Source organism: Chiloscyllium plagiosum, chromosome 36 (genome assembly GCF_004010195.1).
Source record: "Chiloscyllium plagiosum isolate BGI_BamShark_2017 chromosome 36, ASM401019v2, whole genome shotgun sequence".
NCBI classification, from domain to species: Eukaryota; Metazoa; Chordata; class Chondrichthyes; order Orectolobiformes; family Hemiscylliidae; genus Chiloscyllium; species Chiloscyllium plagiosum.
In genome coordinates, this window is record NC_057745.1 from 33217992 (window position 1) to 33231803 (window position 13812).

General features: G+C 42.3%; 1 protein-coding gene across 1 annotated transcript in view; it reads right to left on the reverse strand.

Moving 5' to 3' along the window:
- fah (fumarylacetoacetate hydrolase (fumarylacetoacetase)) overlaps positions 1 to 10742 on the reverse strand; it is a 56474-nt gene extending 45732 nt beyond the window's left edge. The window contains exons 1-2 of the mRNA XM_043677625.1: positions 10618 to 10742; positions 6685 to 6795 (exon numbers count right to left, since the gene is read on the reverse strand). Of these exons, the coding sequence (XP_043533560.1) occupies positions 6685 to 6795; positions 10618 to 10698 (192 nt within the window). The 5' untranslated portion in view covers positions 10699 to 10742. The remainder of the gene's footprint in view (positions 1 to 6684; positions 6796 to 10617) is intronic.
- Positions 10743 to 13812: the final 3070 nt, after the last annotated feature.

Here is a 13812-nt window from a genome sequence, read left to right on the forward strand (position 1 = left end):
TATCTAGACTTCCAAAAGGCCTTTGATAAGCCTTACGGGAGGCTGCTGAGTACGATGAGGGCCCATGGTGTTTGAGGTGAGCTACTGGCATGGATTGAGGATTGGCTGTCTGACAGAAGGCAGAGAGTTGGGGTAAAAGGTTCTTTTTCGGAATGGCAGAGAGTGACAAGAGGTGTCCCGCAGGGATCAGTGTTGGGGCTGCACTTTATATATTAATGATCTGGATGAAGGGACTGGGGGCATTCTGGCGAACCCTCCAACCCTGGCAACATCCTTGTAAATCTTTTCTGAACGCATTCAAATTTCACAACATCCTTCTGATAGGAAGGAGACCAGAATTGCATGCAATATTCCAAAAGTGGCCTAACCAATATCCTGTACAGCCGCAACATGACCTCCCAACTCCTGTACTCAATATTCTGACCAATAAAAGAAAGCATACCAAATGCCTTCTTCACTCTCTTATCTCCCTTTGACTCCAGCTTCAAGGAGCTATGAACCTGCACTCCAAGGTCTCTTTGTTCAGCAACACTCCCTAGGATCTTACCATTAAGTGTATAAGTCCTGCTCTGATTTGCTTTTTCACAATGCAGCACTTCGTATTTATGTAAATTAAACTCCATCTGCCACTTCTCAGCGCATTGGCCCACCTGATCAAGATCCCATTGTACTCTGAGCTAATCTTCTTCACTGTCCACTATGCTTCCTATTTTTGTGTCATCTGAAAACTTAATAACTATGCCTCCTTTGTTCACATCCAAATCATTTATATAATGACGAAAAGTAGTGGACCCAGCACCGATCCTTGTGGCACTCCACTGGTCACAGGCCTCTAGTCTGAAAAATACCATCCTCTATCTTCTACGTTCGAGCCAGTTCTGTACCCAAATGGCTAGTTCTCCCTGTATTCCATGAGATCTAACCTTACTAACCAGTCTCCCATGAGGAACTGTGTCGAATGCCTTACTGAAGTCCATTTAGATCACATCTACTGCTCTGCCCTCATCAATCTTCTCTGTTACTTTTTCAAAAACTCAATCAAGTTTGTGAGACATGATTTCCCATGCACAAAGTCATGTTCACTATCCCTGATCAGTCCTTGCCTTTCCAAATACATGTACATCCTGTCCCTCAGGATTCCCTCCAACAACTTGCCCACCATCGATGTCAGGCTCACCGGTCTATAGTTCCCCGGCTTGTCCTTACCACTCTTCTTAAACAGTGGCACCACATTAGCCAACCTCCAGTTTTTCGGCACGTCACCTGTGACTATCGATGGTACAAATATCTCAGCAAAGAGGTCCAGCAATCACTTTCCTAGCTTCCCACAGATTTCACGGGAACATCTCATCAGGTCCTGGGAATTTATCCATTTTTATGCATGTTTTGAGAAGATATGCAGCTCAAGTTGAGGTTCTGGATGTAGGTTTGCTCGCTGAGCTGGAAGATTCATTTCCAGACGTTTCATCACCCTACTAGGTAACATCTTCAGTGGGCCTCAAGCGAAGCACTGCTGATAATTCCTGCTTTCTATTTATATGTTTGGGTTTCTTTGAGTTGGTTATGTCATTTCCTGTGGTGAAGTCACTTCCTGTTCTTTTTCTCAAGGGGTGGTAGACGAGATCTAACTCAATGTGTTTGTTGATAGAGTTCCGGTTGGAATGCCATTCTTCTAGGAATTCTCATGTGTGTCTCTGTTTGGCTTGTCCTAGGATGGATGTGTTGCCCCAGTCAAAATGGTGTCCTTCCTTATCTGTATGTAAGGATATTAGTGAGAGAGGGTCATGTCGTTTTGTGGTTAGTTGGTGTTCATGTATCCTGGGGGCTAGTTTTCTGCCTGTTTGTCCAATATAGTGTTTGTTACAGTTCTTGCACAGTATTTTGTAAATGACATTAGTTTTGCTTGTTGTCTGTGTTGGGTCTTTCAAGTTGTTATGCTGCTGTTTTAGTGTGTTGGTGGGTTTGTGGGCTACCATGATGCCAAGGGGTCTGAGTAGTCTGGCAGTCATTTCCAAGATGTCTTTGATGTAGGGGAGAGTGGCTAGGGTTTCTGGACATGTTTTGTCTGCTTGTTTGGGTTTGTTGCTGAGAAATCGATGGACTGTGTTCATTGGGTACCCATTCTTTTTGAATACATGGTATGGGTGATTTTCATCTGCTCTGCGTAGTTCCTCTGTGCTGCAGTGTGTGTTGGCTCATTGAAATAATGTTCTGATGCAGCTTCGTTTGCGGATGTTGGGAAGATTGCTTCTGTAGTTCAATATTTGGTCTGTATGTGCTGTTTTCCTGTTGCCGCTGGTTTGAAGATCCCCATTGGCTGTTCGCTGTATTGTGGCATCTAGGAATGGCAGTTTGTTGTTGTTTTCCTCCTCTTTAGTGAACTTTATGCCAGGAAGGGTATTATTGATGGTCTTGAAGGTTTCCTCTAATTTTTTTCGTTTAGTGATGACAAACGTGTCATCCACGTAGCAGCCCCAGAGTTTGGGTTGGATGGTTGGCAGAGCTGTTTGTTTGAGTCTCTGCATTACTACTTCTGTTAAGAACCCTGATATCGGAGATCCCATAGGTGCTCCATTGGTCTGTTTGTAGATTTTATTGTTGAAGGTGAAGTGTGTGGTAAGGCATAGGTCCACTAGCTTGATAATATTCTCCATGTTGATGAAGTTAGTGGTGTTTGGTGTATGTGTTTTTAGATCTTCTAATAGTGTAGTCAATGTTTCCTTGGCCAGGTTAATGTTGATTGATGTAAACAGGGCTGTTACATCAAAGGAGACTATTATTTCATCCTCTCCTATCTTGGTATCTTTGATGGTCTTCAAGAATCCTTAGGTGGAGTGAATGGAGTGGTGTGAGTCTTCTATTAAGTGTTTTAGTCTTTGGTGTAGCTCCTTGGTCAATCTTTAAGTTGGTGTTCCAGCTAGTGAGACTATGGGTCTGAGGGGGGCTCCTGGTTTGTGAATTTGGGGTGATGTGTAGAAGCGTGGTGTGTTGGATCCATCTGGTTTCATTTTTTGGAAGTCGGTCTTATTTACTTCTCCAGATTTCTGAAGTTTTTTGAGTAGGGCTGTGATTGATTCTCTAGTTGTGGGGTCAGGTCTATCACCACTTGTTGGTAAGTGTTGGTATCTGTAAGTAGTGTGTTCACTTTTTCAATGTAGTCTCTTCGATTTAGAATGACTGTCAAACGTCCTTTGTCTGCAGGTAGGATAAACAATCTTTTTTTAGTCTTTCCAGTGCTTTTCTTTCTTGTGTCCTGAGTGTGTTTCCTTCCTTTTTTCTGCTTAATGTTGGTGTGACTATCTGTCTGATAGTTTGCTGGGTGACGAAACATCTGGAAATGAACCTTCCAGCTCAGCAAGCAAACCTACATCCAGAACTTTTATGCATTTCAAGACATCCAGCACCTCCTCCTCTGTAATATGGACATTTTTCAAGATGTCACCATCTATTTCCCCACATTCTATATCTTCCATGTCCTTTGATACAGTAAACAATGATGCAAAATACTCGTTTAATATCTCCCCCATTTCCTCCGGCTCTATACATCGGCAGCCTTGCTAATCTTTCAGGGGTCCTATTCTCTCCCTAATGTCCTTAATGTATTTGTAAAATCGTTTTGGATTCTCCTTAACCCTATTTGCAAAAGATATCTCACGTCCCCTTTTTGCCCTCCTGATTCCCTCTTAAGTATATTCCTACTGCCTTTATACTCTTCTAAGGATTCACTCGATTTCTCCTGTCTATACCTGTGACCAGCCTTAGTTGCCCTTGAACTGAATGGCTTGTTAGATCTTTTCAGAGGGCTTCTGAGAATCAACCACATTGCTGTGGGTCTGGACTCACAAGTAGGCCTGAATAGGTAAGCATGGAAGATTTCCTTTCCTGAAAACATTCCACCATCTGCTGTGGCGGGATTTGAACCTATAAATACCAGTAGACCATCACCTGTGTCTATATCCTAATCAGCAGTTCCCATCTCATTGTATGATAGGTGGTTCCCATTGATGAGTGAGTGCTGGAGGGCCTTCCATTGGCTGTCCAGTGCCATTGCCTGATCTCACTCGCTGGGCTTTAATTGGCATGAGGCATTGAAGATTGTGTTAGCCTGCCCATATCAGGATCAGAATCCAGACGGAGCACCCACTTCCAGTTCCCAGCCCTTGATTGAAAATCCAGCTCCTTATCTCACTGCTTGTAATTTTTAAATGACATGCAGAGTCAGGAAAGAGAATTTGATATTGCTCATTGCAGGAAAAGGTGAGGCACACATGACTCCAAGTTAATACAGCTTGTGTTCATGAGCAAAACCACAACAGGTGCCGGTCTCAAGAAGTAAAAAAAACCTCCTCTCCAGGCACATTGTGTCTTGAAAATTACCCAAATTATCTTTAAAGGAAGCTTTCATTTTGGTATCTTCTGTTGTGTGGTCTGCCCTTTAAACACAGAGTGATCTTATGAGCCATACAGTCAGATTCTGACAAAGGTGACTCCTTCCCCACTAGATTTCACCTCTCACTGATTTAAAATGAGAGGGTGAATTACTGATTGACTGTGTTTATTCATCCTTGGATGAGTAGGGCACTCCAAGTCAATATTACAAGTTGGAATGATAACCTGAATTTCAGACTCTATGGGTTAGTTTCCAAACTCCTTCCTGTCATTACACAGTGTCAGCTGTTGTGTCAAGCATGCTTTCCAAAACCAGTTTGTGAATAACAAGGAATCACTATGATACATAAAGAGTGACAAGCATGACGAATTGAATGACCACAGTGCTGAGTCACGAGACTGCATGGCATCTAATCTAATCTAATCTAATCTAACAGAGTGTTGCAATAATTTGCATTGAACAAACACCAGCAAAGGCAAGGGAGGGATGGCACAATCTGATGGAGAGTCCCTGTGTGAGCATTGTCATCCATCATTTCAAAGCATATCGAGGGGCTTTCCAAGTGTGTGTTTCGTTTCTTCTGACTAGCTCTATCTGAAGATTGTACGTTGCTCAAGGATCCCAATATACTGTAGCATGATATGGCAACAGGTATGTCACCCAGCTGATGCACCTGAATAGGTGGAATTTATTTAAAACATTTGGAAAGGATGTTGGCCAACTAACCCACAGTATTGCTGATAAATCCAAACAGCGGATATGTGGTCAAAGCTCCTTACTTATTTTCACAACCTACTTTAATGTTAATTTGAATTAAATAATCATTTACTGAAACTCTCCACAAGTCCACATACCAGGTAATAATCTAAATCGATATGTACTTTCTTTTAAGATGTTAGCCTGGCTCAGTGTTAGCATTCTTATCTCTGAGAATTATCAGCTCAAGACTCTTTTTAGATTTGATTACTTACAGTGTGGAAACAGGCCCTTCGGCCCAACAAGTCCACACCGACCCTCCGAAGAGTAACCCACCCAGACCCATTCCCCTACTCCCTACTAATGCACCTACCACTATGGGCAATTTAGCATGGCCAATTAACCTGACTTGCACATCTTTAGACTATGGGAGGAAACCGGAGCACCCGGAGGAAACCCACTCAGATACGGGGAGAATGTGCAAACTCCACACAGACAGTCGCCTAAAGCTGAAATTGAACCTAGGTCCCTGATGCTGCGAGTAGCAGTGCTAACCACTGAGCCATCATGCCGCTCATGTTTTTAACCATTCCAATATGCTAGCTTTTACATATAAGCTTTTGTTTTCCATAATGCAATACATCAGCAAATACCTTTTCGAAACAAGTACAGTATATCCAACAGTTTCCAGTTACCCACAGCAAGAGCCATCTTTTCAAAGGACTGCAATAGACTGATCAAACATGATTGCATTTTCTTAAAACCATGTTGTTACCCAATTACCAAGTGCTCTAAACTAATCTCTTCAATAACAGTTTTATTGCATATTCCCTATTACAGATGTTAAGCTAACCGACATGTATCAACAACTGCTGTCACAATGACATGATCACATGGTTTCTCTAATGAAGATCAGAAGCAATAGATCTTGGACATGATTGCTGCCAGGTTAGCCATCACCAGCCATAAACAGGTTAACTCCAAAAATCTATAAATGAGTGCTCAGGTCCTTGCTCAACATTTCTGAAAATAGTACATCCACAATAAACAGAATGCATCAAATTAATTGTTCCACTTTAGTCTGACTCCATATACCACCAAAGTTAATTGCACATGGATGCTTTCATATGGGGTGAAGTTCGTCACTGATTACTACAAAATCAGTAACATAACATGAAAAGCCCACTTATGTAGAAAATGTTGAAAAAGCCCAAAGTCTGCTGATAACTCTTTGTACAGAATTAAACACGAATCCTAGGTGGTGGAGATACCTGTCAGTTGAGACATTGAACTGAGATTCAGTTGCTGAATGATTCTACACTGCAATTTAAAGATTCCCCCCAATATTTAACCCTCAATCCCTAAAGGGATTGTCACAATCCCATTGCTACTCACTGTTCTGCAATACTTATATTGACTACACTTTGGAAAAGCATTTCACAAGCGGCAAAGGACATTATATAGTGCCAGTGATTGTGAATGACACTATAAATACGAGGAGCAGCTTGATAATTACCCAGCCTTTATATGGGCTTGAAGGGAGTAGAAATTACTTCACAGAAGACTAGCCACTAATTCCAGCTCGTGGTACACCTTACCTGGCTGAAGACATGTTGATGTTTAGAGAGAGCTGAGCCAGTGAAGAAATGTTTAACAACATTGAGATCTAAGATCTGGTCTCCAATAGCAACACCGATTCTATGGGTTGGCTGAAAGGAAAAATGAAAGCAGAGATAACCAAAATGAAACTAGATACATACTCAAAGCAGGTAGAAAGTTCCATTTTGAGGACTAGCTCTGGAACAGATACAACTGAGAGTATGATCTGTCTGTGTACAGTATTGTCATTTCTACTATCCTCAATTATTCAAATGTCGGTAGCTGAACATTTCACACAGTCACAGAGAGGCTAGTTAACTATTCATGAGGGTCCCCATGCTGAGCTGGTCAGTAGCAACACAGATAGCCCACAATAACTTAGAAATAAACAGAGTGGAACCCAGAAACTCTTGCTCACAGTCCAATATTCCTGCTCAGAAAGTACTATCTTGAGTCATTTCACACATCTCCTTGAAACTCATGATGTTGTACAAAGTACCAGTACCTATCTGATACATCACGTTCACTTGATGCTGTTCTTCTGCAGTCATCATTCTAACAGTCATAAACGATAAGTACCTTTACACCTGACAACGGCAACCTATTGAAAGATACATAAGAAACATTGTCTGACGTATCTTCAGCATCTGACTCTCCCTGTGGGCTTCCTTTGCTTCTTTCCACCTAAACACATACAGTTTCTTGCAGTTAGAGCAGTGTTTCCCCACACTCAACATGCTTCCTTTATGTGATGCCCCCCACAACATTTACATCCTGCTCTGGTTTTAATCGTTCTGCCCACTTTTCTGCAAATATTTACTTTTTTCCCCAGTTTATTATTCTCATTCAGCCTAGAAAGTCTCTCAGTATAAGACAATATCTCACCTCTTCTCCCATGAATACATTTGAGCTAATGACTGACAACCACAGAGCTTCTGCACATGTTGAAATAAACATGCCTACATCTTCTAACTTTGTACTTTTGGTCTTTCCTTAAGGGTTATCGTTCTGCTGTTCATGTATTTTTGAATTTTCTTTTTAGTTTGCTTGCCAATATCTTTTCATGCAACCTCTTTGTTTTCCTAATGTGATTGCAAATTTCACCCTGCATGTTTTATACTGCTCTAGATTTTCTGCAGTACAGGGACGAGCTTCCCCTTTTTGAACCTTGTCCTATTCTACATGCTCTTTAATATCTGAAAACCTTTCCTTATTCTTTCTGTGATTACATTTGTTTTGAGCACTCTCTTTCTACTTGAATTCTTCCCACTGCTCACTGTTTTCACTACTCATTGATCTCCAATAAGATATGATCGAACCACTGCCCTTGACATTTAGTGCTACCACCATTGAATCCCACACCATCTACATCCTGGAGGTTACCATTGACCAGAAACTCAACTACACTCGCCATATAAATACAGTAGCTCCAAGGACAAAAGGCTGGGAATACTGCAGCAAGTAAATCACCTCCTGACTCCCCAAGGAATAGTTAGGAGTGTGATGGAACATTTTCCACTTTCCTGGATGAATGCAGCTCCATGGACACTCAAGAAGCTTGATACAATCCAGGGCAAAGCAGCCCATTTGATTGGCAACACATTAACAAGCATCCACGCCCTCCACCACCAAAGCTCAGCTGCAGCAGTGTGTACTATTTACAAGATACACTGAAGAAATTCACCAAAGCACCTTCCAAACCCACAACCACTTCCATCTAGAAGGAAAAGAGCACAGATATAGTAGAAATACGATCACCTGCAAGTTCCCCTCCAAGCCACTCACTATCTTGATTTGGAAATATATCATCATTACACCCATTGCCCACTTAATGAATTTTTTTAAATATAAATTATCTACAACACCTACAATTGTTTCCTGGCTACTTTTGTCAATCACATCTCAGTTTAGTAACATTGTTTTTGGTCTACTGTGCACTTTTCTGTAACTATTTCAAATCAACTGAATTGTGATAGTGACCATCATTATATTCCCCTTCCAATATCTCTTCTATCTACCCAGCTTCATTTCCTAAAACTAAATCCCTTTCTTCCTGGCCTTGTTATCTTCTGACATAAAATATTTTTCCTGATTGCATGGTCTCTGGTGTTCTGCATTCTCTGTATCTGCTCCACTGAAATATTCCCGGTTAATTTTCAGGTGGAATATTAGCCCCATCGGCCCCACTGTTACTGTCCAATTGCATCATCACTTCTCAGCAATTTGCTGACAGATTTGCTTTTTTCTGTCCCTCTAACTGTTTGGCGGTCTATTGAATACTATTGGCAGTGTGATTTCCCCTTTTTTTTAATTCCTTGGTTCAATTTGTGTGAACTGACGTGATCTTCTCAACTGTCATTCTAGCCATGATTGTTTCTTTAGCCAATACTCTGAGCCCCATGCCCCCATTTTCTCTGTCTCAAAGCAAGGTAGACAAATACAGAGCGGTCATTCCTGGCTTTACTTGAGCCACATTTCACATAAAAGTTGTAAATCATTAACATATTTTCAGCAGTAGTCTTTATTTCCTATAATTTTAAAGATCTTGTTGACTTTTCTGACAATGATTGGTGAAGAAATTTGTCTCCTGATTGCAATCCAAGGTCATCATAACTCTGCTGATAGAGGTCTCTGATCCAGGGCCGGTGAAGGTCAGTGTAGTGTTGGCAGGAACTGCTGGTTCATGACACTGCTTGACTGTGACCCTTGACTTAACTGACAAGTGGATGCCCTTGATCTATGCAATTGTATCATTCTTTAAATAATGTAAATTTCTTCAAACACGCTCTTTTGACCACATTGCTAAACTGTTTTTCGCATGTTTCTGATACTGATTATGGTTTATTTACAATCTTGTGAAATCTCTGGCCAATTGTTATCGCATTTTGAACATCAGGTTCCTGCAGTGGACCTGTTTTGCATCTTCTCGAAAACAGACACTGAGATTTTTCTTCACTGGTTAGAACATGCTCACGATATATTGTCTGCAGTTATGTAGCTTTCCCTTGAGTGCATGTTCACCCTCTCCATAACCTAGCCTTATCCTTGCTCAACCCCTCCGTGTCACGTCCAAAGGAAGTCTATTGTACCATGATGACACTGGCTATGGATCTGTAAACCAGAGGGTCTACGCTGGATAAGCTTTGCAGTATTCTCTCTCCTAGGCCTACACCTCCCACATAGTACAGAGGTGAACTGTCATTTGGCCCCGTTTTTGCGTTGGATGTTAAATCAAGGCATTATTTGTCCTCTCAAGTGGACATCCAAAGATTACATACGACATGGAATCTCATACAATGAAGTTTTCCCTGATTTTCTGCTCAATATTTATCCTGAAATCAATATCATTAAAAACACATGATCATTTACCTCATTGCTGTGCCTGAGGAATGTTCTGACTAATACAATGAGACATTGCTACAATGAGTACCTTTGGGAAATATTTCACTCCGGACTGTGCTGAGACTGAAAGGCGCTATGTAAACACTGTTGAGGAAACTGCATATTATGGTAGACACTTCATCAAATATATCCCCAAACTAAACACACTGATTAGAAAGTGACAAAAACACTGGGGTGTAATCCAGGCACCTTCTGAGAATTTTTACTGCTCAGTGTCACGGGAAAAAAATTACATTAGAAAGCAGTGCTGTACTGCGTATGTGGTTCACAGTCCAGACGTCAACACTAATGCAAAATACTGCATAAGCGACTCTGTGTTGGAGATCTTAAACAGGGAGTACTGTACTGGCAAGCTCAGCATCTCTATGAAGAGACAGAAACAGAGTTGATGTTTGGAATCCGAGACAGTAGCTGCTGAGGTTCCCTGTCACTTTGAGTTTCTAGGCCACGTATCCACTTCAAACTGAAACTGATACCGCTCCTTCCAAAACTCATCCCCTTCCCCCGCCCCTTTGCGTGAAGTAACTTACGTTATCCGGAGTGGAAAACACACCGAACGGGAGGTTCTGGATCGGAAAATCGGAATGTGCTCCCACTTTCAGGAAGGACATGTTTCGAGTAGACAGGCTGACAGGATGACTGGGAGGGCGCCTCCTTGCCCATGTTTAGCACACAGCTGAACCAATACCAGAGTCAGATAGAGATTCACCGCCCAGATGGAGCTGGTCAATTGACAAGATACAAAGTCCAACCAGACACCAGAACACTCCGCGGTATTTTTAACACGAAATTCTGCTATTCAATCCATTCTGTATTTCTATAATATCGGCACAATCACACTTCCGGATTGAATTTACTTTCCATTAGTTCCATGCGCCATGCAGTTTTCTAAATATTACATCACGGAAACAGGCCACTCGGCCCAAACAGTTCATGCCTCACCCTCTCGAGACTGTTAACATATTCTCTCCTGCACCCTGAGTCCCTCCTTCTACCCAGCTTCAGCGGTGGCGAGTTGCACATTCTCTCCACTCCCTGGGTAAACAGGTTTCTCCCAACTTCCCTATTGGGTTCATTAGTGATTGTCTGTGGCCCCTAGTTTATCACCCTTCAAGTAGAAACATCATACTTTCACCAGATTGAGCCCTTTCTTAAAGTGTTGGCTGGACCCAGGCACTTAGGCGGGCAGTGTACGTTACTTGTGCGTATTCTCTCCCCCATCCGTCTTAAACTAAACAACTAGGTTGTGAATGCATTGTGCTGGCATTCTGGTGGCCTCAGGCAGTGTCTGTATTTGCTCTGCTGTCTCTCTCCATATTGTGGTCTGGCGGCCATCTTATGTGTCAAGTGGCCAATTGATGGCTCAGCGGCCATCTTGTATGTCCGTGTGCCTAGTGTCACCTTGCCCCGTGCCATCTCCCACTTCAACAGTAATCTTGGTTTGTTGAATACGTCACCTCAGTTGAATGACACTTTGATCTTTTACTGTACATTCTGTGTCCTATGAACCTTCCCCACTAGCTACCTAACGAAGCAGCAGCACTCCAAAAGCTTGTACTTCCAAATAAACCTGTTGGACTGTAACCTGATGTTGTGTGATTTTAACTCAATCGAAGATCCTCCCAAAAGGGCACGAAGACTTCTAAGTACAAGAATCACCAAAACACCACCCTCAGGAATGTTAACTCAAGACCAACCACCGTGAAGAGAAGACACCCCAGGACCACTGGGAGAAGAAGACCAGATGATCATCACCACGTGGATCAAGATCTACTGTGATGGTATATGATCATCCAGAGTTAATTTGAAGCACAAGATAGTTGATTAGATTTGTAAGGTAAATTGTTATATTGCAGTGTATTTTGTTATTATAGTATTAATTCTGTTAAATAAATAAATATTATTGTTGTGGTTCTGTTCGCCGAGCTGGGAATTTGTGTTGCAGACGTTTCGTCCCCTGTCTAGGTGACATCCTCAGTGTTTGGTAGCCTCCTGTGAAGCGCTTCTGTGATGTTTCCTCTGGCATTTATAGTGGTTTGAATTTGCCGCTTCTGGTTGTCAGTTCCAGCTGTCCGTTGCAGTGGTCGGTATATTGGGTCCAGGTCGATGTGCTTATTGATTGAATCTGTGGATGAGTGCCATGCCTCTAGGAATTCCCTGGCTGTTCTCTGTTTGGCTTGTCCTATAATAGTAGTGTTGTCCCAGTCGAATTCATGTTGATCTACGTGTGTGGCTACTAAGGATAGCTGGTCGTGTCGTTTCGTGGCTAGTTGGTGTTCATGGATGCGGATCCGCATCCGTGAACACCAACTAGCCACGAAACGACACGACCAGCTATCCTTAGTAGCCATACATGCAGATGACACATCACAGAAGCGCTTCACAGGACGCTACCAAACACTGAGGATGTCACCTAGACAGGGGACGAAACGTCTGCAACACAAATTCCCAGCTCGGCGAACAGAACCACAACAACGAGCACCCGAGCTACAAATCTTCTCACAAATATTATTATTTATTACTATTAAGAGCCGACTCACCGTTTCTTTGCTAGATATGCGTTAAAACACACTGTGTGGCAGGTACAACAACATCATCTGATATGAGCATTTTATAAATCATTTTTGATACTTTTACCAAATTGTTGAGCTAAATCGTGATATTTCCAGGTGAGGTGGGGTGATTTACTCTCCTCGTTTTACCGCCACGGTCAACAGCAACAAATACTGTTATATCCTTTCCACATGTAGTTATCACACTTCAATTAAACTCAGTTGATCAGATGAAAAATGAAAGTCAGGCAGTTGTAAGATTTGCAGAAGTGAAAGAAAGCAGCATTTTATTACTTATTAAACCTGAGAAAAATAAGAAGATGCAGGATTGCAAAGACCAAAGTCCAACCTACCTTGAGTGATCTCTGATCTTTTAGTTTGACAAAAAACTTTATTCGCAAATTATCTACAAATACACTATAAACAGTTCAAGTTGGTCATTACAGAAAATAAAGTAACAGTATCACATTTGGTACCGTACAGTACAGTCCAACTGCTTAGAGCATTTGCAGCAATGTGACCAGGCACATGGTTTATAACACTGGAGACAGGTAGAACCTGATCACATAGTGACACTTGGTGTTTGTGTACTGAGGGTCTACGCACATCAGAGTGACAGTCAGGTTGAGGATAACCTTGGTTACATTCTTCCTGCCTCTATCCAGAGATTTGTGTATAGCTTCCCTGTGGGAACGATCCAGTTTTGACGTCAGGTGAAGTAGAAGCTGGTTTGGGTGACCTCTGTAGCACAGGGAAATGGGCCAGAGCCAGGCTACATATACTAAAACGTGGTGACCAGGTTTACATCTGCCGTGGAGATGGTGCAGCACTCCCACACAGCCAGTTCCTGCATTACCTCAGTGATATGCTCCTGCTAAGTTATAGCACATGGACCCAACCCTTCTGAACCCGAAATGAAGCACATTCAGGCAACATGACCTGATGGCGAAAGGAAGAAAGGATCAGTCAGCCCAGTTCTCAAAGAACATGGCCTCGCTCTTGCCTCAATTTACCTTGACTCCAGAGGCCAGTTCAAACTGGTTGCACATGCTCATGAGTCAGAGCACAGACAGTGGGTCCCAGCAGAAAACAGCTATATCATCCGTGTAGAAGGAGGCTTTGAGCTGCAAGCCTTACCCTCTCAGGCTCGCATCCTTCCTGATAGTCTCAGCA